This window comes from Microplitis mediator, chromosome 8 (assembly GCF_029852145.1).
Source record: "Microplitis mediator isolate UGA2020A chromosome 8, iyMicMedi2.1, whole genome shotgun sequence".
Lineage (NCBI taxonomy): Eukaryota > Metazoa > Arthropoda > Insecta > Hymenoptera > Braconidae > Microplitis > Microplitis mediator.
This window is the reverse complement of record NC_079976.1, coordinates 4,154,768-4,180,004: the sequence shown is the minus strand read 5'-3', so window position 1 is coordinate 4,180,004 and position 25,237 is coordinate 4,154,768. Positions and strand designations below refer to the sequence as shown.

The following is a 25,237-nucleotide window of genomic DNA, read 5'->3' as shown; positions in this document are numbered from 1 at the left end:
TAATAAGTACACCACTATTTGAATTAGTGACATACTTTTCACTAGTAAAAAATGAATAGTCACTATTTCAAATTTAAGAGAGTAGACTTTCAAAAGATTTTCTCTGGATCTTCTTGTTTTTATTTTATTTCGATATTCATTCAACGAAATTTCAATGTTTGATTCAACATTATTAAGAGTAGTCAATGAAAATAAATTTTATGAAACGAAAAAAAAGGAAAAGTTATTGAGTTAAATATTAAATCACCTGACAAAATTATCAACAAAAGTCATCGTTGCCTCAACTACACCTGAACTTCCGCTCACAGAAATGGATCTTTAAGCGGGAAATTTCAATTTCTTAGAATCGATAAAGAATATGATAAAGAATTTGGAACATAAATTCTTGAAATTAATTACTTTCACGATAACTAGATAGCGTCATTAGCAGAATATTTTTTCTTAGAGTAGGAGAGCCTAAAAAAAATTTACATAATAGCTGTTTTTATATTCACGAAATAGTAGCGAATATCACAATTTTTTTTTCTCCGCTTAACTGTAAACTTTATTTTAAAAATTTATTTCAAGTGCGACTTTGATATAATAAAAAAAATTTTCTTGGAAAACTCGAATTGAAAAAAAAGAGCAATTGTGCCAGTAATTAATAACCAATTTTAAATAAAAAAAATTGTTTAAAAATTGAAAGTGTACGCTACTTTAACCAGTTGTTGATTTAATCTGGTTCTCTTTTAATCCAGAGTACTAATGAATTTAATTATTATAAAATATTAAATTATTAATGAAAAAATAATTGTTTCACATAATGATTTTAATAAGTAATTGAATTAACGGCGTCACGTACATTAAAATTAACGATGAATAAATTATCTAGGTACAGTAAAACGTCTTGAGCGCTTCGCCCTTGAGGTGAGAAATTTATATAGATAATCAAGAAACATGTTGGTATTGTACGCCAATCATTATATATTATGTTTCTTAAATATTTAATTACGCTAATGTAAATATTTCTACAAGTGATCTTAAATATTTTCGTACGAAAACGCTTCTTTTTTTTTAGTATTTAAGTAACGACGAACAACTTTACCGAGTTAACATCATTTGAATTAAATGTATATATATCCTTCGATTAATACAGTTAGTTGAATAAATCAAACAATTATAAAATTGATAATTATGATTTGTTATATACTGGTGTCAATTATGAAAATAATACACAAGATAAATATGTACCCGGGTTATTTTTACATTTCCATGTTATCATACGACACGAAGTAATGTGTGAGGATACTAAAATTATAAAACCCATTGAATTTAAAAATAACTAAGTTTAAATTTAACTTTTCCTTATAAATAATTGCTCTACTCAAAGAAAAAAATTATTATCGAATTTTATAATTAAATTGACAATGACTCATCACTTTGATTCGGATGGAATTTCAATTGGGATTTTTCTACTAATTATTCAAATCAGCATATCATTAGTATCATCGCAATTAGTTGTAATTCAGAAAGGAGATCCAAAAAACTGGGGCAAAGGTATTGCACATAATTTTTTAAATTAACTAGTGTTACTAATTTTTTTTCAAATATAGGGTAGAGGTATCGTTTTTGGCCACTTTAAATCCAGTTTTGGACACTTTCAAAATTTGAATAAGATAATTTTTAAAAGACGCACTGAAATAATTGATTTTGAAAGTGTAAAAAGATACTTTTACCACACTGTCACAATGGAAATTTTTTTTTTGTACTTTTTCATTAATTGAAAAAAAGTATTAATTGTCCAAAAACGGAGCAATGGCCGCAAACGGTATTTCTACCCTAATTAGTGGAAAAAAAATCGAACATGACTTCAGACTTTATTACTCTCTAAACATGAATTAGTGAAAATAAGTGAATATTCGCTAATTCCAAGTGCAAACCGAACCACTAATTTTAAAAAGTGGTTCCGTTGGGACTCAGAATTAGTGAATATTCACTTAGTTCACTTATTCATGTTTAGAGAGTAGATTGTTAAAAAATCTACTATTTATTCATTTTATTTTTTTTTTTTTTAACAAATTTGAAGGCTCATTCACGTATTTTAATAGAATTTACGCATTTGCTACAATGGAAAACTCATTGCATCACGATGGATATTGTACTGGTGATTGCAGTAGCTTCGATGATAATTTCAGGTATGGTGAAACCGATTTATGCCGTGGAATTGTTCATAAATGCTGGGTCCATTTAGTAAGTTAACGAAAATTGAATAAATTATCATAATTAAATGATAAAAATACATTTAAGAGATAAGCTGTTGTACTTAAATGTAACTAAGTAATCTAGGAATCTCAAGAACGAAGGAAAGCAGTGGAAGACTTTGTTAATACTATCAATGATAGGGGAAAATGGAAAGGATATTCAAACAGAAGTGAAATAATTGCAGATCTGGAATATAAATTGGATCATACTGGAAATGTTTGCGCATGTTTATGTGAACGAAATTTTTCAGCTAGTTATAATTTTCGCGGCAAATTACTTGACTCTATTTGTTATGATCCAATTTCAGTGGATCTCGGATAGTAAGTCAAAATTTTTTTCCTTAAATTTAAATTACCAGCGAATTTTTACGCCAAAACAATTGATCAGCTCTTTGAGGAGAGACGATTCAAAAAGCCCGCGCGTTAGTCGCCATTGTCAGAAATGGCCAATCAAAATTATGATAAAATTGAACTAATTTTTGAAGAACAAATTACATAAAAAAATTGTGTTCGAAATTTTTGATTTATTAACAAATTTTGAAATTTACTTGGAGTAGAGAAAAAAACTGCTTTTAAAAATGATTTTTTATAGTGTGGCGACAGGAGTCAGATTCAAAAGATATGAGAACCGAATTCATCTTGAACTCCGACAAGGAATGCTAGCAAATGGACGAATTAATCCAAGCACCGTAAGATGGAAAAAAACGAGTAAATGTAATATTGCGAAACCAGTAGTTTATAATTTCAGAGGTATTCTTTACAAAGGTTTAAAATTTGTATTGCAAGATATGATTTTACCATACAAAGCAGTTGTTACAGGTGAGTTATTGTTAATTTTATAATTGTACACTCAGAAAATTAAGTAATTGTGTTTATTATCTTAAATTTTTAATTCCAATCATCTAAATTGTTTCGAAAGTTTTTAAATGCAAAGATAGTTAGTCCCTGGCGGTTTTAAATCACCCTGGAAACACCCTGGAATCACGGTGGGTTTTTTTTCATTTTATCACCGTGATTCTACGGTGGTTACACCACTGTGTACCCACCCTAATTTCACGTACATCGCATAATCACCGTGGAATCAGGGTAGGTACACCGTGTAACCACCGTTGAATCACGGTGATAAAATGAAAAAAAAACCCATCGTGTTACCACCCTGGATCCACCGTGATTCCACCGTGTTTCCACTCCCAGGGTGTTTCCAGGGTGATTCAAAACCGCCAGGGGTGTTACAATTTTTTTTAATAGAGATAATAATATCAGGATGGTAACAGTTATTATTAGGATGGTTAAAATTACTATCAGGATGATAACAGTTACTATCAGGGATTGTAATTAATACTATTACGGTCTACATGATTTATACAATCATCTAGATAATATTCACTACTATCGGATTGACAGTAAAAATTTTACCATCACCAGATGATAATTCCTATCATTTAATTTTCTGAGTGTAATAATTATAAATACAAATTATGATCATCGAAAACTAAGTGATTTTTTAAAATGTTGTTATGTAGGAGTAACTATTGGAAGATCAATACGCGGACGATTTGTTTCTAAAAATGGAGATATAAAAGATTCTCGATTTCGAATACATAAACCAAGTCAATGTCGTGGGAGGTAAATTTAATTATTTAAAATAAATAATTATTGGAAGTCTTCGACAATGAAAGAAAGAGTATTTTACTAATTGGGTCATTATATTTAATTACAGGAACCAGAACGTGGTGCCAAAATACCGGCGTCTCCTGCCTCCTGTAGCTCATCTAGGAAATAATGTTGAACGCAGTAAATCGTGCAAACATCATGTTTCATTTGGTGGAACATCAGATGATTCTGATTTTATACAACATATTGTTCCGTATATTGATTTACAAGAAATAGTTACTGATCCACCTGAACCGATTCGCGGAATCGGTTGGTACTACAGAGGCTGTTCTGAATCTGGAGGATTTTTGGCTTTGAGAATTTGGAAATGAGAATAATTAATCAACGAACAATTTACATTGAACGAAAAATGTTGATGTAAAATAAATATAAGTACCTGCTAAGGTTTCGAAGTAAATGAAATATTGTCAGATATAATTAGAATAATTTTTTATGACTTCGAAACGCAGACATCTACCAAGTCGATTTTTTAAAGTTATACTGATATTAATAGCAAAACGTTTTCAAAAAAGTATGAACTTTTTACAGTTGGAAGTTACTAAGCAAATATAATGTAAATTAATTGAAAGACACAACAATCATGTTGTTGCAAGTTGTGTTTTATAGACAAAATCAAAGCTATTCATTTTCGGAGCAATGGAAAATTTTGTAAAAATAAAATGGAATATTAAATGAAAAATTAATTTTATTTTTTCACTCTATTTTTTAGAAAAAAACTTGTGTATGTCTGTTTCTGTATAGTTTTCTTAAAAATTTTTTATTTTTTTCATAATCGTGACTTATTTTCGTTTCAAACGATTAAACGCCATAGATAATAAAAATTCTACAAGGTTAAAATAATAATATTTATCTAAAATTGACAAACGTAATCATTTTCTCGGGTACAAAAATTTTCCGCTAAATTTTGAAGCTTGAAATAAAATAAAATAAAAAAACTGTTAACTACAAAAAACTGATTTAACTATCAATTCAATATAATTTTACTTAACATTTTTCAATTCAATTATTTAACATCCAAAAATTAATAATTGATGATTTTGTAGCAAAATATTTTGACGTGAGCTATGATTCAATTTTTTTTTTTTTGCATTTAATGAAACATTATAACATAAAGATAATATCGTGCAAGTGATAGAGAAAAGTATATAAATGGAATAACAGTTTAAGTTCAGCATTCGTAACTGGACAGTTTCTCTAACTACTATAAAAAATATTATTTATTTTTGTTCGAAAAATGACGATTCGTTACTTCGATTTTAATGAAATTAAACTCTGGGTTTTTCTATTGATTATTCAAATTAATACATCGGTAATAACATCAAAATTAGTTCCAATTCAGAAAAGTGATCCGGCAGAATGGCGTGAACATGGAGTGGAAGGTAGGTTTTAAAGAAACACTGTATTTATTTAATCATTCGATTAGGAGCAAATTGTGATATTTAACATTATTTTTTCCTAATTTTTAATTTCCGTAGATGTTGGCAGTAATTAATTACTGTTAATTTTAAATATTTATGTATGGTCATTATTAATATTTAATTTTTTTGTCTTTGAATACTGAAACGGATCGTATTTATTTTTACTGCAGTATTATTAAATTATAGAGAGGCTAAAGTAGATATTAAAATTAAAATTCACAAACAGTTTAATAGTCAATTCAATTCTCAAGTTGATGATTTTATATCATTTTTATTTATATGTAATCATTTCCTCGTTATTTCAACTTGAATGAGGAAATGTTCCAGTATTTTTTATTGATATTATGTTCAAAAGACTCCGATGAATAAAAAACCGTTTTCATTTTACGAGCATAGATTAGTTAATTTTTGAAACAATATTTAACAGAAATGTTTGTTAATTTTTTTAGCCAATTTAGCTCAATTCAATAGCTTGTACACGATAATTATCAATGAAGAAAAGTTACGCAGTGATAAATTTTGTTCTGGCAAATGTGATTCAATTGACTCACAAGGTGCAAAGAGTGTACAAAATTTATCTTATCCAAACCAATGTGTTGGATCACTTCGCCATTGCTGGTTAGAAAGAGTAAGTTAATAATATTTGTATCTACAATATTATTACCACATGTAGGGGGCAGAGTGGGCCCCTAAGGAAAATAATTATATCATTAATTTTTTTTACGCGTTTACTTCTTTTTAGACCCTTGATACTTATTTTCACTTCATTATGTTGCGTCCATTAGAATTGAAAAATAAAAAATTGGGGGCAAATTCGGCCCTACAAAAAATTTCGGATTTGATATTTTTTAATAGTCTGCTGCGATATAACTTCAAAACGTAGTTTTTCTATCTTTAACTGTCTTGATAAATTATATTCAATGAACAGTTTTGGTGGTCTATTTTAGCCCTCATTATATAAGAAATTTCGACAAGTTTATCCGTCCGAATTTATTGGTGTATAGAAAATTTTGAGGGGCCCACTTTTCCCCCATATTTTTTGGAGTTTTGAAAATTTTAAGGGGCCTACTTTGCCCCCTCCTCCCCTAATGAATTATTATAATCAAACTGTGCACAAATAAATAAGGAAACTGAAGAACGGAAAAAAGCGAAAAGCGATTACGTCGAGTCATTATTCGTTGACTGTTCTGGTTATATTGATGGTTCCGGTTGTGTCCAAACATATAGCGCAGATGAGCAAGATCGTTATCAAAATATACGAGATCATACTGGTAACATTTGCAAGTGCTTATGTGAACGAGACGATATTTCAAACGCTAACAACGAGCGTGGTGAATTACTTGATTCCATTTGCTTTGATTCCGTTTCAGTTGATAATGGATAGTGAGTTTTATTATTTAAAATAAAAAAATTCACTTTATACATTATAAATATTGTTTGATAGTGTTGCAACTGGCGCGAGATTTAAAAGGTACGGTAACGTCATACACCTTGAACTTCAACAAGGAATATTATCGCAAGGAAAAATTGATCCAAAAACTCTCAAGTGGACAACTTCAAGTAATTGTAATTTAAAACAGAAAGTTATTGGTAATTTCCGAAACGATGGTAATTACGATGGTTTAGAAATCACACTAGACGATCTTACTTTAACAGAGAATGCAGTTGTCACAGGCAAGCTTTTAATTTTAGTTTTCATGAATAATAATTATATAGGGGAGGGTGGGGCAGAGCGGCCCCCATGGGGCAGAGCGGCCCCCCTGAAATTTTGACCAAAAAAAAAATTTTTTTTTTTCGACTAATTACTATAAATCCGATATGTTTGCGCATTTTTACCACTACGCATGACATTTGGGGCAAAATGGACAAGCCCAAAATTTTGAAAAAGTGATTTTTTCATATTTTTATCGTCAAATTAAAAAAAAATTATTATAATTCCACATTTTCAGCTCTACGCATAACACCTGGGGCAAAATGGACCAGCCGAAACTTCCGAAAAAATTCTTTTTTCATATTTTTCGGCCGTTTCTCTATGTAAGAGGCAAATTTGGTCACTAAAAATTTATAAAAATTAAATTTTTTTTTTTAGTTGATAAATTTTTGAAATAAAGTAAAATTATAGAATTGATTTATTTTTTTATTAAATAACAATAAGTAATTAAGGTAATCGAGAGTGAACGATTTTTTACGCTTTAAAAAATTTTTTTCGAGTAATATAAAACCAAAAATAGTTGTCAAGAGAAAGAAATACATTCTTAATGATGAAAACAATTTAAAAAAAAAAAAAACGGAAAAAAAATTTTTTTTATCACTTTTTGAAGGAGGGCCGCTCTGCCCCACAAAAAAAAAAAAAATTTTTCAGAATTTTGGCAAAATGTCCATAAATTTGTTCGAAATAGGACAAAAGTAAAGTGATCTTATGGTTGAAAGCCACAAAAAATAATAATTGGCTTAGGGGGGCCGCTCTGCCCCACCCTCCCCTACCTGAAGATCGGAACGTTCTTCGCGCGACGAAAATGAAAAAATTTATATAATTTTACTGCTCAAGGGGTAGTTGGAGGTGGCCTGCAATTTTCGGCTGACATACTAGCGCATGTACGAAACATTTCAAAACTCTTGATCCAGTAGATTTCTTACTTTTCATTTTGATTTTTGATTTTCGTTTCACGAAAAACGTTCCGAACTTCAGGTACATTAATAATTATTATATTAACAGTTTCAAATAATAAGATTGTTTATGTTATTAAACAGGTATTACGTTAGGAGATTCATTGCGCGGACGATACGTCGATGACGATGGTAATATCAATGAAAATGAATCCGAAATTTTAAAAAAAAGTCAATGCCATGGAAGGTAATTACGTTTTTATTCAAATGTTGAACCTTTCAAATGATAGCTTATTTTTAAGAAAATATAAATATTTATATATATCATTGTAATTGTTATAAAAAATTCTTTTTTGTTAAAAATTTGTGTTGTAGTCAGTGCTACAATTATTTTATCATTTCGTTTTAGGGCCTTCGATAAGGTACATCGTGATCCAGATCTTCTGCCGTCCACAGCTTTAATAGGACATACTAATTACGAACGCAGTGAACCATGCAATTATAAGATAGTTTTTGGTGGAACTAAAGAGAGTTCTGATAATATACAACACGTAGTTCCATTTGTCGATTTACAGGAGATTGTCACCGATCAAAATTCACCTACACCTATTCACGGAATCGGTTGGTATTATCGTGGTTATCCTAGTTATGGAGGATTTCTGGCTCTTAAGATTTTCACAAAAGAATAATAATTTTTGTCTTAATAATAATCTCAACGGTCCCGATGTTCCGCTAATCAACATGATTTGATGTATGAAAAATAGCATTATTTGTGAAATTAAAATTGGTAATTTTCCTAATTTACTCAATATTATAATAAAAATATTTTCAAATTACATAATTTAATTCATTTTCTTGACCTCACTTTTCTTCTCGATTATGCAGTTTTAAACCGACAATCGGGAAAGTTGCTTAGTAAATATACACGGAAAAATTACAATCCGACTTGTTACTGTTCTGCACCGTACCTAGTCGGGTGCGGACCAGTAACCAGTCGGGTTTCAATAACGAACTAATTAAAATAATTTTTTCTGACTTCGAAACGCAGATCTGAGAGCTTGATTTTTGAAAGTTACACAGTAAAAAATATTGTGTAAAATCAACACAGTTTGTGTGTTAAAAACGGTTGACACAAAATTTGTGTTGAAATTTCGACACAAACTTTGTGTAACCCCTTTTTAACACAAAGATTATGTTAAAATATCGCCACAAGAGGGCGCAAAGAATCCACAGTAACACACAAAATGTGTTAATAAAGAGTGTATAACACATTTTTTATGTTACAAAAAGTGACACAAACTTTGTGTTAGTTTAACACAAACCGTTTTCGACACAAATACACAATATTTTTTACTGTGTATACTGATATTGATAGCAAAACGTTTTCAAAAAAGTATTAACTTTTTACAGTCGGAAATTACCAAGCAAATATAATATAAATTAATTGAAAGACACAACAATCATGTTGTTGCAAGTTGTGTTTTATAGACAAAATCAAAGCTATTCATTTTCGGAGCAATGGAAAATTTTGTAAAAATAAAATATGAAATTAAATGCACAGAAAAAACAGATATCTTGAGTCAAGAAAATATTTTTGAAGACAAACGTTTTCGGGAGCCAAGTCAAGATTTTCTTGAGCCAAGAGAATTCGTCTTGGTTGGAGAAGATTTCTACTTTATCTGAGAAAATTTAGGTCTCCAAAAAAATTTTCTTGAATCAAGAATATTTACCTTCAGTCGAGAATTTTTTTTTTTTGTGTGTGAAAAATTAATTCGACTGTTTTTTTACTCTATTTTTTAGAGAAAAATTTGCGGATAAAAACTTGTGTATGTGTGTTTCTGTATAGTTATCCTAAAAATTTTTTATTTTTTTCATAATCGTGACTTATTTTTATGTAAAACAAATTAAACGCCATAGATAATAAAAATTCTACAAGGTTAAAATAATAATATTTATCTAAAATTGACAAACGTAATCACTTCCTCGGGTACGAAAATTTTCCGCTAAATTTTGAAGCTTGAAATAAAATAAAGTAAAAAAATTGTTAACTACAAAAAACTTGATTCAACTATCATAATTCAACATAATGTTATTAACATTTTTCAATTCTATTATTTAACATACAAGAATTAATGATTGATGATGTTGTAGCAAAATTTTTTGACGTGGACATTTATAACTGGACAGTTTCTCTAACTACTATAAACAATATTATTTACTAATGTTCGAACAATGACGATTCGTTACTTCGATTTTAATAAAATTAAAATTTGGGTTTTTCTATTAATTTTTCAAATTAATACATTGACAATAACATCAAAATTAGTTCCAATTCAGAAATGTGATCCGACAGAATGGCGTGAACATGGAGTGGCAGGTAAGTTTTAAAAAAAACTATAGTTATTTAATCATTCGATTAGGAGAAAATTGCGATATTTTAACATTATTTTTTCCTAATTTTCAATTTCCGTAGATATTGGCAGTAATTAATTACTGTTAATTTAAAATATTTATGTATGGTCATTATTAAAATTTAATTTTTTTGTCTTTGAATACTGAAACGGCATACGTAAAACTGGGGGTTGTACCGTTACAAGTAGCCAACAAGAACAAGAACATTATCGCGATATACTAGCTATCACTGGTAACATTTGCATGTGAACGAGATGATAATTTACATTCCAAAAACGAGCGTGGTGAATTACTTGATTCAATCTGTTTCGATCCCGTTTCAGTTGAAGATGGATAGTGAGTTTTATTATTTAATTATTAGAATAAAAAATTTCACTTTATACGTTATAAATGTTTTTTGAAGTGTTGCAACTGGCGCGAGATTTAAAAGACACGGTAACATAATATACCTTGAACTCCAACAAGGAATATTATCACAAGGAAAAATTGATCCAACAACGCTCAAGTGGACGACTTCAAATAATTGTAACTTAAAAAGAAAGTTATTGATAATGTCCAATATAATGGTAGATACGATGGTTTAAATATCATACTAAACGATCTTACTTTATTAGAGAATGCAGTCGTCACAGGTAAGTTTTAAATTATAGTTTTTATGATTAATATTTATTTTGTTACCAGTTTCAAATAATTCGATTGCTTATGTTATTAAACAGGTGTTACGTTTAATGATTCATTGCGCGGACGATATGTCGATGACGATGGTAATATTAAAGAAAATGAATCCGAAATTACACAAAAAATTCGATGCCATCGAAGGTAATTACATTTTTATTCCAATGTTGAATCTTTCAAATGATAACTTATTTTTAAAAAATATCAATATTTATACATCGCATCACCAATTCCAAAAGGGCTTATAATTTTTTTTCCATCGCCAATTCTTTTGTAAAATTATTTTATAGCTACAAAAGGAAAAGAAAATTGGATTGTCAAAAAGACATATAGCTAAAATTATAATTACAAGACGTATAAAAATATGTCTTTTTGGAATTAGTAACGTGATATATTAGCCTAATTGTAATATTAAAAATTTTTTCTTGTTGAAAAAATGTGTCGTAGTAAGTGCCACAATTATTTAATAATTTCGTTTTAGTGCCACCGATTTGGTACATCGTGGTCCAGATCTTCTGCCGTCCACAGCTTTAATAGGGAATAATTACGAACGCGGTGAATCATGCAATTATAAGATCGTTTTTAGTGGAACTAAAGAGAGTTCTGATAATATACAACATGTACACTGAAAGAAATTTTCTTTAAAAATTACCGTTATATTCACGGTAATCGTGGGACGAATGGCACGACCTAATCATTGGTCAGTAAGTGTGATAATTTTTAACTTTTTTTCAACAAGTTTTACCGTAGTCTACTGTAAATTTTATTCGGTTTTCGGTAAATTTTATAAAATCTACCACAACATAAATAAATTTCTTCGTAATTTTTATTTCAAAAATGGTAATAACTAAAAGTGCCGCATTATGTCCAACAAATACAGTGAATTCAACGGTAATTTTTAAAGTATATTTCTTTCCGTGTAGTTCCGTTAGGGGTGTGGTGCATCCCTCCAGAGAATTTCTCTACATTATAAAATCTCTCAAAGTTTTTCCCTACACGAGTCAACTCTACAGACAAATTTTTACATCGCAATAACTCTACAAACGATTATTTTCACATCGATCCATCTCTACATGAGAACATCTCTCATATTGAAAATCTCTACAGCGATTCAACTCTACAGCGATTCAACTCTACAGAGATTATTTTTACATGCCGCTGAGTTCAAACAGTAGAATTTTTGTTATGACATTTCATTAATAAAGTAGGTTAATTATATAAAAGAAAGAATGAATGAAATTAAAATAAAATTATTAATATGCAGAGTGATTGCAACTTCGAGAACTTTTTTAAGCTTTGCATAAATGACTAATTAGTAATTTTCAAATCAAGCTGTTTTTTGTGTTTTCATAACTTATGAATTTAATTTGTTGAGTTTTCTTAATAAATAAATGATGTTTTGATTTAAAAATAAATCATATATATTTAATTAAAAAAATTTGTTATTTTATTATTAATTAATTATTAAAAAAAATAATTATATAAAAAATTTAAAAAAAGTGTCGGAAATATATATTTCTATAAATTGGTAATTATTATAATTAATATGATTATTTTTAATATAAATATATTTATGGTATTTATCCTATAATATTATGGTAATTGTTGCTATAACTTATGGGAATAATTCCTATAATACACAGGGTTCATTCCGATATATTATAAGAATGATTCCCATAGTATTAATGTTAAGGATAGCATTCCTATAATTATAGAAACTGCTCCTATAAATTATGGACGTAGTTCCTATAACGTTATAAGAAAAAATTTTATAAAATTATGGGAACCGTACTCGTAATTTTTTGTCCTTACCCAGTAAATTATGAGTGGTGAGCAATTATTATTGTATTAAAAATAAAAATATGAAGACAACAACAAATATACTGATTAAATAATAAATTGATATGTAAAGTTGACATCAGACCACCAGTTTAACAGCAGCAACCCCTAAATTTTCTAAGTTTCTTATGGGGATGAGTCATCACTTTTGTAATATTTAAATAATTTTATTTTAATTTCATTCATTCTTTCTTTTATATAATTAACCTACTTTATTAATGAAATGTCAAAACAAAAATTCTACTGTTTGAACTTAGCGGTATGTAAAAATAATCGCTGTAGAGTTGAAGCGCTGTAGAGATTTTCAATATGAGAGATGTTCTCATGTAGAGATGGATCGATGTGAAAATAATCGTTTGTAGAGTTGTTGCGATGTAAAAATTTGTCTGTAGAGTTGACTCGTGTAGGGAAAAACTTTGAGAGATTTTATAATGTAGAGAAATTCTCTGGAGGGATGCACCACACCCTTCCGTTAGTCGATTTACAGGAGATCGTCGCCGATCAAAATTCACCTAAACCTATTTATGGAATCGGTTGGTATTATCGCGGTTACTCTGGTTATGGAGGATATCTGGCTCTTAAGATTTTCACAAAAGAATAATAATTTTTTTATTAATATTGATTTTATCTGTATTGATGTTAATTCATTCAATATTATTTAATGTACTAAAAATTGTATTATTTTAAAATTCAAATTTGTAATTTTTCTAATTTATTTAAAACTGTAATAAAAATACGATTTTATTTTTTAAAGTCGAGTTATATGTCTGTTAAAATTATACATATTGTTGTTTTAGATCTTCTGAATATTTAACTTTACCCTCAACACCTAAAACATTGAACATGACTAGACCCGAGAGAGTTTCCTTAATCCTCTATCATACTCGATAGCAGGGAAAACCAAAAAAGTTCTGCCAACTGATGCAACAGAAAGTGTTTCGGTCGCCTGTACTTGATCTAATTCAAAATCTTTCGTTTATAAACATTTCGGTTAGAAAAAATTAATCAAAAAAATATTCAATGAGCGTCGGCCATATTGATTTTGAAAATTCAATACTTTGTAGAATTTTGAGTTGAAATTTTCTAAGCTTCTGAAAATAAAAATATATTAATATTCAACTTTGAATTTAGGCACGAATTATTCTAATTATCTTGTGAATCAAGTTTTTTTGACGAATTCAAAAAAATTTTTCTTCAGAAATTTTCACTTGTTTAAAAAAAGTTCAGATTGTGACTTTCATATAATAAAATTTGACGCGTTTATAAACAAATCAAAATTTCTGTGTCTAAAATTAAGTAACAAAGAATTTTCAAGTCCAATGGGTTTTTATTAACATCAGCGTAAAATTAAGGAATCAAACCGTTTTAATTGATATTTAGATATATATATTTTTGATATAAAGTAAAAGACCTAATATCCGATAACCTGATGACATATTTGTATATCTCTATTTATAAATATAGATATATCGAACAGTATTTGGTGATCAGTGACGTTAAAAATAATCTACGAATGTATACTGTCATCAATTACAAATCAGATATCATATATTTGAACATATTTAACCTGCGTCATTAGTGCATCAGATTATGTACAAAGACGTCATAAAATAAAATTATAAAACTTATTTACTGTCTATCGTAATTATTCAAGCTTTATAAACGTTCAGTTAAGCATGTCCGATCCCTTTTATATATTTTTGTTGCCAATGGATACCTTTGATACAATAGATATCCTTATTTTGTAAAGATAGAACATGAATTCGCGTTCTTTTTTACTCTATTTTTTAGGAAAAAACTTTGCAAATGATAACTTGTGTATGTGTGTTTTCTGTGTTGTTGAAATTTTATTGTTTTTTTTACAATCGTGACTTATTTTTATTTCGAATGAGTCAATCATGTTAGATATTAAATTCTCGACAAGGATAAAGTAATAACACTTATCAAGAATTGATAAACGTAGTCTTTTCTACGTGTATGAAAAATTTCCACTTCATTTATGAACTTAAAATTTAAAAAAAATAAATAAAAAGTGTTAATTCCAGATCACAGCAATAAACTATCATAATTCAACATAATCAATCTTAACACTTTCCAATCCAATTAATTAAAATCCAAGAATTAATGATTGATGATTTTTTACCATCTTATTTGACGTTAGCTTTAAATCAAATTTTTTTACATTTAATGTAATCCTGTAACATGAAGATGATACCGTGCAAGTAATAAAGAAACGTAATATTTAGAATTTCAAATGGTCACATTTATGTTCGGATTCATATTTATGATTTGTTGTATATATTATTTCATGTAACAACATCAGCTACAAAATATCATATATTTGGACATAACGACTTTGATGTGCGTCATTAGTGTAAGAGATTATTTTTAAGGATGTGATAAAATCAAACTATAAAAGCTATTGACTGTCCATCGATATTATTAAAGCTCACTCAACGTTCAACTGAGCACGGTCCATTTAATTGCTGTTCGAATATATATTTTAAAATTATTCTTCTTCATTACTAGAAAAATAATAAAATGAATTATTTATACATATCCAGTATTACAATATGGATGTTTATAATTATTATAAAATTAAATGTGTCACCGGTAACATCAAAATTAGTTCCAATTCAGAAACGTGATCCAACAGAATGGCGTGAAAATGGAGCGGAAGGTAAGTTTTTTAAAATATGCTATATCTATTTAATCCCTCAATTAGAAGAATGCTCTAAAATCAATGGAAATTTCCTTCAAACGATTTCCTTATTTTTAATTTCCGTAGATATGAGTAATTATTAACGACTGTTAATTGTAAATATTTCTTTGCAGTGATTAATGCTGTGGTTATTTTTTCGTTTTCGATTAGTAAACCAAACTGTATATATCTTTACTGCAGTATTATTTCAAAGATTATGCCCCGGACACTTCTCGCATGATTATTAAACATTCGAAATTGAATCAAAAGATGCGATTGCATCTAGCATTAAATCCGAATCACTAGTTAAATTGAATTTCATATTCTATTTGAATTATTGTTGATTATTATTCTTTAATAACTTGTAATTTTTCTTCTTTTATTTTATTTTTTAGAAACAAAATTTATTTATTGTAAAATTATGGTTAAACCTATGCAGTAATTAAAAACAAAAGTTTATAAACAATTTAATAGTTGATCAAATTCTAAAAAGAAGAAAATTATTTTATCATATTTTCATTTTTTGTTCATATTTAGTTATTTTATAGTAATTATAATTTGAAACAATAAATATTTAAAATTTTTGATAGTTTCTAAGTTCAAAAGACTCCAAAAAAACAAAAACAAATGTTTTTATTGTATGAATATAGACTAGTTTTTTTTTTTCAAATAATATGTGACCAAAATATATACGTTAATTTTTTTAGCGAATTTCGCTCAATTCAATATCTTGCACACGGTAAGTGTCAACGAAGAAAAGTTGCGCAGTGATAAATATTGTTCTGGCAAATGTGTTGCAATTGACTGGAACGGTAGGATGAGTGCAAGAAATTTACTATACCCAAACCAATGTGCTGGATATCTTCGCAATTGCTGGTTAGAAAGAGTAAGTTAAAACTTTTATTCACAATATTATTAACGCAAGTAATGAATTATTATAATCAAACTATGCTCAAATAAATAAGGAAACTGAAGAACGAAAAAAAGCAGCAGCGGATTACCATTCATATGACAAATATTGGGGTACTTTAATTTGGCCTATTGTGAAAGAAAGTGCACTATATTATAATAATATACGAGATCATACTGGTAACATTTGCAAGTGCTTATGTGAACGAGAAGATATTTCAAATCCTAAAAACGAGCGTGGTGAATTGCTTGATTCCATTTGTTTTGATCCCGTTTCAGTTGAAGATGGATAGTGAGTTTTATTGTTTAATTATTAGAATAAAAAAATTCACTTTATACATTATAAATGTTTTTTGAAGTGTTGCAACTGGCGCGAGATTTAAAAGACACGGTAATGTAATGTACCTTGAACTCCAACAAGGAATATTATCACAAGGAAAAATTGATCCAAAAACTCTCAAGTGGACAACTTCCAATAATTGTACTTTAAAAAAGAAAGTTATCGATAATTTCCGAAACGATGGTCATTACGATGGTTTAGAAATCATACTAAACGATCTTACTTTAACGGAGAATGCAGTTGTCACAGGTAAGTTTTCAATTTTAGTTTTTATGGATAATATTTATTTTGTTGACAGTTTCAAATAATTCGATTGCTTATGTTATCAAACAGGTGTTACGTTAGGTGATTCATTGCGCGGACGATACGTCGATGACGATGGTAATATTAATGAAAATGAACCTGAAGTTACCCGAAAAAGTCAATGCCATGGAAGGTAATTTTCATTCAAATGTTGAACCTTTTAAATGATAACTTATTTTCTAAAAAATATAAATATTTATATATATTAGTGTGATTGTGCTATTATAATTTTTTTTTTTGTTAAAAACTTGTGTCGTAGTCAGTGCTACAATTATTTTATCATTTCGTTTTAGTGCCACCGACTTGGTACACGATAGTTCAGATCTTCTGTCGTCCACATCTTTAATAGGACATGATAATTACGAGCGCAGTGAACCATGCAATTATAAGATAGTTTTTGGAGGAACTAAAGAAACTAATGATTATATGAATCTTGTTCCATTTGTCGATTTACAGGAGGTTGTCCATGATGAAAATTCACCTCAACCTATTCACGGAATCGGTTGGTATTATCGCGGTTATCCTGGTTATGGAGGATATCTGGCTCTTAAGATTTTCACCAAAGAATAATAATTTTTGTGTTAATATTTATCTCAACGGTAACGATGTTCCGCTAATCAACATGCAAAATTAAAATTGGTTATTTTCCCAATTTACTGAATATTATAATAAAAATATTTTTAAATTACATTATTTAATTCATTTTCTTGACCTCACTTTTCTTCTCCATCATGCAGTTTTAAACCGACAATCGGGAAAGTTGCTAAGTAAATATACACGGAAAGATTACAACCCGAGTGGTTACTGTTCTGCACCGTACCGAGTCGGATGCGGACCAGTAACCAGTCGGGTTTTCAATATTTCCGTGTAATATAGATGAATTAAAAGAAACGACAATCATATTGATATCGATTGTGTATTATAAAAAAAAATAAAAATCAAAGCTATTCATATTTGAGACAATGGAAAATTTTGTAAAAATAAAATATAAGTTAAAATTAAATTTAAATTTAATGAATCCTTGTGTACGTGTGTTTCTGTATTGTTATTCTGTAAATTTTTTTTTTATTTTGATTATTTATTTTTATTTTAAACGAATAAAACGTCACATATAATAAAAACTCGACAAAGGTAAAGCAATAACATTTATCTCGGATTCATAAATTTTATCGTTTTTACGTGTACCAAAAATGTTCACTAAATTTGTAAACTTGTAGAACAATAAAAAAAATTTAATAACTACATTTAAGTATCATGAGATAACTTTATTTTCTGTGTTTATTTAAAGTCATCATTCCTAACTGGAACATATCACCAACTATTAGAAAAAATAGTTTACTATTGTTCGAACAATAATGATCCATTACTTCAGTTTTAATGAAATTCGAATCTGGATTTCCCTATTAATTATTGAAATTAATCTATCATCAATATTACCAGTGTCATCGGAATTAGTTTCAATTCAAAAACAAGATCCAAATGAATCGGATAAAGGTATTGCATATATTTTCTAAATCGACTCTATATTTGTTTTCAACTACAATTAGTGATGAAGAGAAACAAAAAAACTTTTTGGAAAGTCCAAAAGTGCACGCCTCAAATGCTCATATTATTATATAAAAGCTAACCTTTAAAACAAAATGAATTTAAAAAAAAAATAAATAATACACTAATGCAAAAAATTAAAGGAGCAGAAAAATTTTATAAATTTTTTAGTGATTTTTGGAAGGCTGTAACTTGGTGATAAATAATCGTATCAAGATTTAAGAAAAGCATTTTATAGCTTGAAATCTCTAGTTTTGGTGCAATTTTTTCAAAATGTTTTAAAAGCTCCGGTTATTATAAAAACATGAGAAATACCGCGAGACAAAAAATTTCTAAATTTTTTTTTTTTTTCCGAAGAGCCCACGGACCGTGGAAAAATTCTTTCAACTAATCAAATGAATAGCTCGTTTAGCAAATTTATTTAGCTTCAGTTTGGCTTTTTTTTTTAACCTCGTGGGACGATTTGACGCAGAGATATCAGCCTTCAAACAAAAAATGATCCTTTTGGCTTTGACCCTCGATATTTCAGGTACCAATTGAAAAGAGTACACAATCAACTAATCCTTCGGGTTATTGAAATGACTTTATGCGAGCATTTTGTAAAACGGCGGTTCTTCGAAAGTAATGCCCACATAAATGCTTCGCATTTGAGGCGTGCAAAAAAAACTAGCTTCCTGAATATCAGTTTTGTAAATAACCTTTTTTCCGTTTTTATTTTTTAACCTCATTCGAAGATTCCTACGCGTATTTCAATAGTCTTTACGCATTCCGAACCAACGAAGAAGGTTTAAATAGGGATTTCAATTGTTCTGGTCGTTGTGATTTGCTCGATGATGAGTTTATTTATAATTATGACAGTAGATGTGATGGGATTGTTCATGAGTGCTGGCTTATGCAAGTAAGATAATTAAAATTAAACAAAATAATAGAACTGAACGATAAAAAAGATATTTTAACTATAGGTTGTCATATTAAAATATAATTTATTCATTTAGCATACTAAAGAACGATTAGATGCAGTAGAAAATTACAAACAGGTACGTAGTAAGAATATTGGTGTATTAAACGATCCGATAGGGGGAGATCCTTTTTTTGTTGATGCAGCACGTAAAAATTTGGAGGAAGCAAGATGGTTAGTGGATCATACTGGAAGCGATTGTGGATGTTTATGTGAACGTAAAGCTAATTCATATCATAATTTTCATGGTCCATTACTCGACTCAATTTGTTTTGATCATGTCGAAGTAGATAACGGATAGTGAGTCAATACTATATTTATGACCGGATAACATCTATAAATTACCTAAAAGTGGATAAAGAAGGCTGATAAATTTAATAAGATCCTTTATTGAAATCAATCTAACTTATTTTATGTATTTCTTAACAAAAAGGAATGTGAAAGAAGCTATGATATCACTCACTAATTTCCACCTGAATCAATGACTAACATTTTTTTTTTTAATTAAAATTATAATTCAACTTGCCGATTAGATGGTCCACATCGTCTATTTTTAGATTTATACAGCGAAATTCACGGAAGAAATATAGTTACGAATGAAGAGACATGTTAATTTCTAGCGCCAAATATGCATCTCTATAAAACAAAAAGCTTGATTACAGATGTGATATACGTATTATCAAAACGATGCATAAATACGTGATATCAGAAACTAATTCTCGATCATTTAAGACGAAAATATAAATATGTCAGACGAAGTATATCAATCGAAACCCATTCGCAGTAACGTTTGTGAATCGTTTTTAACACAAGATTTTAAAAATTTTATAATAAGTTTCAGCGTTTCAAACCGATCGTTAAGCTTTTAAAAACAAAACTATTTTAAAGTTTGCACATCGGTTGCCGTAATTCGAAATTGCCAATCACAATCAGAACAGAATTCTGATGAACTCGATCACCAATTTTTTCGCCTCTATATTGATTAAAAATGGATATATAAAATACTATTTTTATAGTGTGGCAACAGGGGTCAGATTTAAAAGATATGAGAACAGAATACATCTTGAACTTCAACAAGGAATACTAGCAAACGGACGAATTGATCCAGGTACCGTAACATGGAAAAAAATCGAGTAAATGTAATAATGCGAAACCAGTAGTCTATGGCTTCAAAAATAGTTCTTACGAAGGCTTAAAATTTGTATTGGAAGATATGATTCTTCCACAGAAACAAGTCGTTGCTGGTGAGTTATAAGAAATGCAATAACTTTGATAATTATACATATATACTAATACTTATTGTCGAAAAGTAATTTGTTAAATGTTTTCGTGTAGGCGTAGAAGTTGGGAATAAATTACTAGGACAATACATAACTGATGATGGTAATTTGGATAATATGAAAATACTTGTTCCAACTCAATGTTATGAAAGGTAATTAATAGTTATTGGCGTAACTAGTAGGGTAAGTGATTCATAATGTGTCAGCGCGATGCGTTTAACACGAGTCGCAGGTGCGCAGGCACGAGCGAAGCGAGTACAAACTGCGCACCGGAGACGAGTGCTAAACACATCGCGGGTGACGGATTATGAATCACTTACCCCACATGTTGCGCCCATAATTTTATTCAACTCATATGCGCTATTCACGTTTTATTAATCACCTAAAAAGCGAAGTCTCAATAGCTGTTTAGTGACATGGTGAAAAAAATCATTCGGCATCACAATTTTGGCTACTCAATGGGTAACAACAGGGAATTGTAATTACCCCATATTCAGTAAGAGCTCGAAAGATAGTTACGTTTATTTTCATTACGTCACAATGGCCGGGATAGTAGACACCTTTATTGCGTTTTGACAAATAATTTTTCACCAGTCGGTAAACGGCCATTTAGGGTTTGCATTTAAGGCGTGATAAAACGTGAATAGCGCGCATGAGTTGAATAAATATATTTACTGTTGAATAAAGCCAAAAGGAATTATTGATAACTAAAATTACTAAGGACGTTAGTTCAAAATTAGTAGTTTAAAGTGTTATATAGTATGAATATTGTCAACTAAGATGCATTTATTTCCAGAACTCGCGATTTGGTGCATGGTTACTCCCGACTTCTGCCCCCTATAAATTTTCTCGGAAAACATTTTACATCTAGTTCATCATGCAAAGATCATTTGTTATTTGGTGGAACATCATATGATTCTGATTTCATTCAACATATTGTTCCGTATATTGATTTACAAGAAATAGTTACTGATCCACCTGAACCGATTCACGGAATCGGTTGGTACTACAGAGGTTATCCTGAATCCGGAGGATTTTTGGCTTTGAGAATTTGGAAATGAGAATAATTAATCATTGCTCAACTTACATTGAACAATAAATGTTGATGTTGAAGAATTATAAATACCTGTTATAGTTTCTAAGTCAATAAAATATTGTCAGGTATAGTCAGAATAATTATTTATGATTTCTAAACGTAGACAACTCGATTTTTAAAAGTTATACTGATATTACTAGCGAGACATTTTTTAAAAAGCATTAAAATTTTACAGTCGGAAGTTTCCAAGCAAATATAATATAGATGAACTAAAAGATACAGCAATCATATTGTTGTGAATTGAGTATTGTAGAAAAAATCAAACCTACTCGTTTTTGGGACAATAGAAAATTTCGTAAAAATATAGTGTAAAATTAATTCGACTTTCTTCACCCTATTTTTAAAAAAAAATTATCAAATGAAAACTCGTGTGTTTCTGTATTGTTATCTTAGAATATATTATCGAATTTTATAATTAAATTGACAATGACTCATCACTTTGATTCGGATGGAATTTCAATTGGGATTTTTCTACTAATTATTCAAATCAGCATATCATTAGTATCATCGCAATTAGTTGTAATTCAGAAAGGAGATCCAAAAAACTGGGGCAAAGGTATTGCACATAATTTTTTAAATTAACTAGTGTTACTAATTTTTTTTCAAATATAGGGTAGAGGTATCGTTTTTGGCCCTTTTAAATCCAGTTTTGGACACTTGAAAAATTTAAATAAGATAATTTTTAAAGGACGCACTGACATAATTGATTTTGAAAGTGTAAAAAGATACTTTTACTACACTGTCACAATGGAAATTTTTTTTGTACTTTTTCATTAATTGAAATAAAGTTTTAAATGTCCAAAAACGGAGCAATGGCCGCAAACGGTATTTCTACCCTAATTAGTGGAAAAAAAATCGAACATGACTTCAGACTTTATTACTCTCTAAACATGAGTTAGTGAAAATAAGTGAATATTCACTAATTCCAAGTGCAAACCGAACCACTAATTTTAAAAAGTGGTTCCGTTGGGACTCAGAATTAGTGAATATTCACTTAGTTCACTTATTCATGTTTAGAGAGTAGATTGTTAAAAAACCTACTATTTATTCATTTTATTTTTTTTTTTTTAACAAATTTGAAGGCTCATTCACGTATTTTAATAGAATTTACGCATTTGCTACAATGGAAAACTCATTGCATCACGATGGATATTGTACTGGTGATTGCAGTAGCTTCGATGATAATTTCAGGTATGGTGAAACCGATTTATGCCGTGGAATTGTTCATAAATGCTGGGTCCATTTAGTAAGTTAACGAAAATTGAATAAATTATCATAATTAAATGATAAAAATACATTTAAGAGATAAGCTGTTGTACTTAAATGTAACTAAGTAATCTAGGAATCTCAAGAACGAAGGAAAGCAGTGGAAGACTTTGTTGATACTATCAATGATAGGGGAAAATGGAAAGGATATTCAAACAGAAGTGAAATAATTGCAGATCTGGAATATAAATTGGATCATACTGGAAATGTTTGCGCATGTTTATGTGAACGAAATTCTTCAGCTAGTTATAACTTTCGCGGCAAATTACTTGACTCTATTTGTTATGATCCAATTTCAGTAGATCTCGGATAGTAAGTCAAAATTTTTTTCTTTGAATTTAAATTACCAGCGAATTTTTACGCCAAAGTAATTGATCAGCTCTTTGAGGAGAGACGATTCGAAAAGCCCGCGCGTTAGTCGCCATAGTCAGAAATGGCCAATCAAAATTATGATAAAATTGAACTAATTTTTGAAGAAAAAATTACATGAAAAAATCGTGTTCGAAATTTTTGATTTATTAACAAATTTTGAAATTTACTTGGAGTAGAGAAAAAAACTGCTTTTAAAAATGATTTTTTATAGTGTGGCGACAGGAGTCAGATTCAAAAGATATGAGAACCGAATTCATCTTGAACTCCGACAAGGAATACTAGCAAATGGACGAATTAATCCAAGCACCGTAAGATGGAAAAAAACGAGTAAATGTAATAATGCGAAACCAGTAGTTTATAATTTCAGAGGTACTCTTTACAAAGGTTTAAAATTTGTATTGCAAGATATGATTTTACCATACAAAGCAGTTGTTACAGGTGAGCTATTAATAATTTTATAATTGTAATAATTATAAATACAAATTATGATCATCGAAAATTAAGTGATTTTTTAAAATGTTTTTATGTAGGAGTAACTATTGGAAGATCAATACGCGGACGATTTGTTACTAAAAATGGAGACATAAAAGATTCTCGATTTCGAATACATAAACCAAGTCAATGTCGTGGGAGGTAGATTTAATTATTTAAAATGAATAATTATTGGAAGTCTTCGACAATGAAAGAAAGAGTATTTTACTAATTGGGTCATTATATTTAATTACAGGAACCAGAACGTGGTGCCAAAATACCGGCGTCTCCTGCCTCCTGTAGCTCATCTAGGAAATAATGTTGAACGCAGTAAATCGTGCAAACATCATGTTTCATTTGGTGGAACATCAGATGATTCTGATTTCATACAACATATTGTTCCATATATCGATTTACAAGAAATAGTTACTGATCCACCTGAACCGATTCGCGGAATCGGTTGGTACTACAGAGGTTGTCCTGAATCTGGGGGATTTTTGGCTTTGAGAATTTGGAAATGAGAATAATTAATCAACGAACAATTTACATTAAACGAAAAATGTTGATGTAAAATAAATTAAGTACCTGCTAAGGTTTCCAAGTCAATGAAATATTGTCAGATATAATTAGAATAATTTTTTCTGACTTCGAAACGCAGATCTAAGAACTCGATTTTTGAAAGTTATACTGATATTAATAGCAAGACATTTTCAAAAGAGTATTAACTTTTTACTGTTGGAAGTGACTAAGCAAATATAATGTAAATTAATTGAAAGACACAGCAATCATGTTGTTTTAAGTTGTGTTTTATAGACAAAATCAAAGCTATTCATTTTCGGAGCAATGGAAAATTTTGAAAAAATAAAATATAATATTAAATGAAAAATTAATTCGACTATTTTTTCATGCTATTTTTTAGAAAAAAATTTGCGGATAAAAACTTGTGTATGTGTGTTTCTAACTTCTGTATAGTTATCTTAAAAATTTTTTATTTTTTTCATAATCGTGACTTATTTTTATGTCAAACGAACTAAACGCCATAGATAATAAAAATTTTACAAGGTTAAAATAATAATATTTATCTAACATTGACAAACGTTATCATTTCCACGTGTACAAAAATTTTCCGCT

General features: G+C 29.1%; 5 protein-coding genes and 1 long non-coding RNA gene across 13 annotated transcripts; all 6 read left to right on the top strand.

Annotated features, from left to right (window-relative positions):
* The first annotated feature begins 245 nt into the window (after positions 1-245).
* On the top strand, positions 246-4,568 carry LOC130673692 (uncharacterized). Of its 3 annotated transcripts, none has more exons than XM_057478826.1 (6): positions 246-1,536; positions 2,066-2,229; positions 2,326-2,561; positions 2,833-3,059; positions 3,764-3,866; positions 3,961-4,568. In XM_057478826.1, the coding sequence occupies exons 1-6, from the start codon at positions 1,407-1,409 to the stop codon at positions 4,223-4,225; spliced, it is 1,125 nt and encodes a 374-aa protein (XP_057334809.1). In that variant the 5' UTR covers positions 246-1,406; the 3' UTR covers positions 4,226-4,568. The 3 variants fall into 3 exon arrangements, with proteins under 3 accessions (XP_057334809.1, XP_057334811.1, XP_057334810.1); XM_057478827.1 differs by having other exon boundaries at positions 1,401-1,536; positions 2,088-2,229; XM_057478828.1 differs by lacking the exon at positions 2,326-2,561 and having other exon boundaries at positions 2,066-2,174.
* A 503-nt stretch (positions 4,569-5,071) lies between these two features.
* Positions 5,072-8,780, top strand: LOC130673681 (uncharacterized). Its single transcript, XM_057478806.1, has 6 exons — positions 5,072-5,293; positions 5,782-5,960; positions 6,459-6,715; positions 6,777-7,006; positions 8,084-8,186; positions 8,349-8,780. Exons 1-6 carry the CDS (start codon positions 5,149-5,151, stop codon positions 8,626-8,628), a joined length of 1,194 nt encoding a protein of 397 aa, XP_057334789.1. The 5' UTR covers positions 5,072-5,148; the 3' UTR covers positions 8,629-8,780.
* A 1,222-nt stretch (positions 8,781-10,002) lies between these two features.
* Positions 10,003-12,344, top strand: LOC130673680 (uncharacterized). 2 transcript variants are annotated; one of them, XR_008990928.1, is made up of 5 exons: positions 10,003-10,687; positions 10,755-10,983; positions 11,068-11,170; positions 11,508-11,730; positions 11,950-12,344. It is a non-coding gene; the product is annotated as an uncharacterized LOC130673680 (long non-coding RNA). The 2 variants fall into 2 exon arrangements; XR_008990927.1 differs by having other exon boundaries at positions 11,508-12,344.
* A 2,748-nt stretch (positions 12,345-15,092) lies between these two features.
* LOC130673679 (uncharacterized) lies at positions 15,093-17,781 on the top strand. Its single transcript, XM_057478805.1, has 6 exons — positions 15,093-15,545; positions 16,274-16,452; positions 16,532-16,767; positions 16,835-17,064; positions 17,149-17,251; positions 17,412-17,781. The coding sequence occupies exons 1-6, from the start codon at positions 15,407-15,409 to the stop codon at positions 17,686-17,688; spliced, it is 1,164 nt and encodes a 387-aa protein (XP_057334788.1). The 5' UTR covers positions 15,093-15,406; the 3' UTR covers positions 17,689-17,781.
* Positions 17,782-18,434: 653 nt separating this feature from the next.
* LOC130673678 (uncharacterized) lies at positions 18,435-25,144 on the top strand. 5 transcript variants are annotated; one of them, XM_057478801.1, is made up of 13 exons: positions 18,436-18,612; positions 19,398-19,561; positions 19,659-19,700; positions 19,768-19,921; positions 20,638-20,865; positions 20,957-21,053; positions 21,698-22,062; positions 22,173-22,553; positions 23,080-23,243; positions 23,340-23,575; positions 23,847-24,073; positions 24,166-24,268; positions 24,363-25,144. In XM_057478801.1, the coding sequence occupies exons 8-13, from the start codon at positions 22,424-22,426 to the stop codon at positions 24,625-24,627; spliced, it is 1,125 nt and encodes a 374-aa protein (XP_057334784.1). In that variant the 5' UTR covers positions 18,436-18,612; positions 19,398-19,561; positions 19,659-19,700; positions 19,768-19,921; positions 20,638-20,865; positions 20,957-21,053; positions 21,698-22,062; positions 22,173-22,423; the 3' UTR covers positions 24,628-25,144. The 5 variants fall into 5 exon arrangements, with proteins under 5 accessions (XP_057334783.1, XP_057334784.1, XP_057334785.1 ...); XM_057478800.1 differs by having other exon boundaries at positions 18,435-18,612; positions 19,659-19,921; XM_057478802.1 differs by having other exon boundaries at positions 19,659-19,921; positions 20,957-21,004.
* On the top strand, positions 19,242-21,962 carry LOC130673281 (uncharacterized). Its single transcript, XM_057478251.1, has 7 exons — positions 19,242-19,284; positions 19,398-19,561; positions 19,659-19,921; positions 20,638-20,754; positions 20,801-20,865; positions 20,957-21,053; positions 21,698-21,962. The coding sequence occupies exons 1-7, from the start codon at positions 19,242-19,244 to the stop codon at positions 21,960-21,962; spliced, it is 1,014 nt and encodes a 337-aa protein (XP_057334234.1).
* Positions 25,145-25,237: the final 93 nt, after the last annotated feature.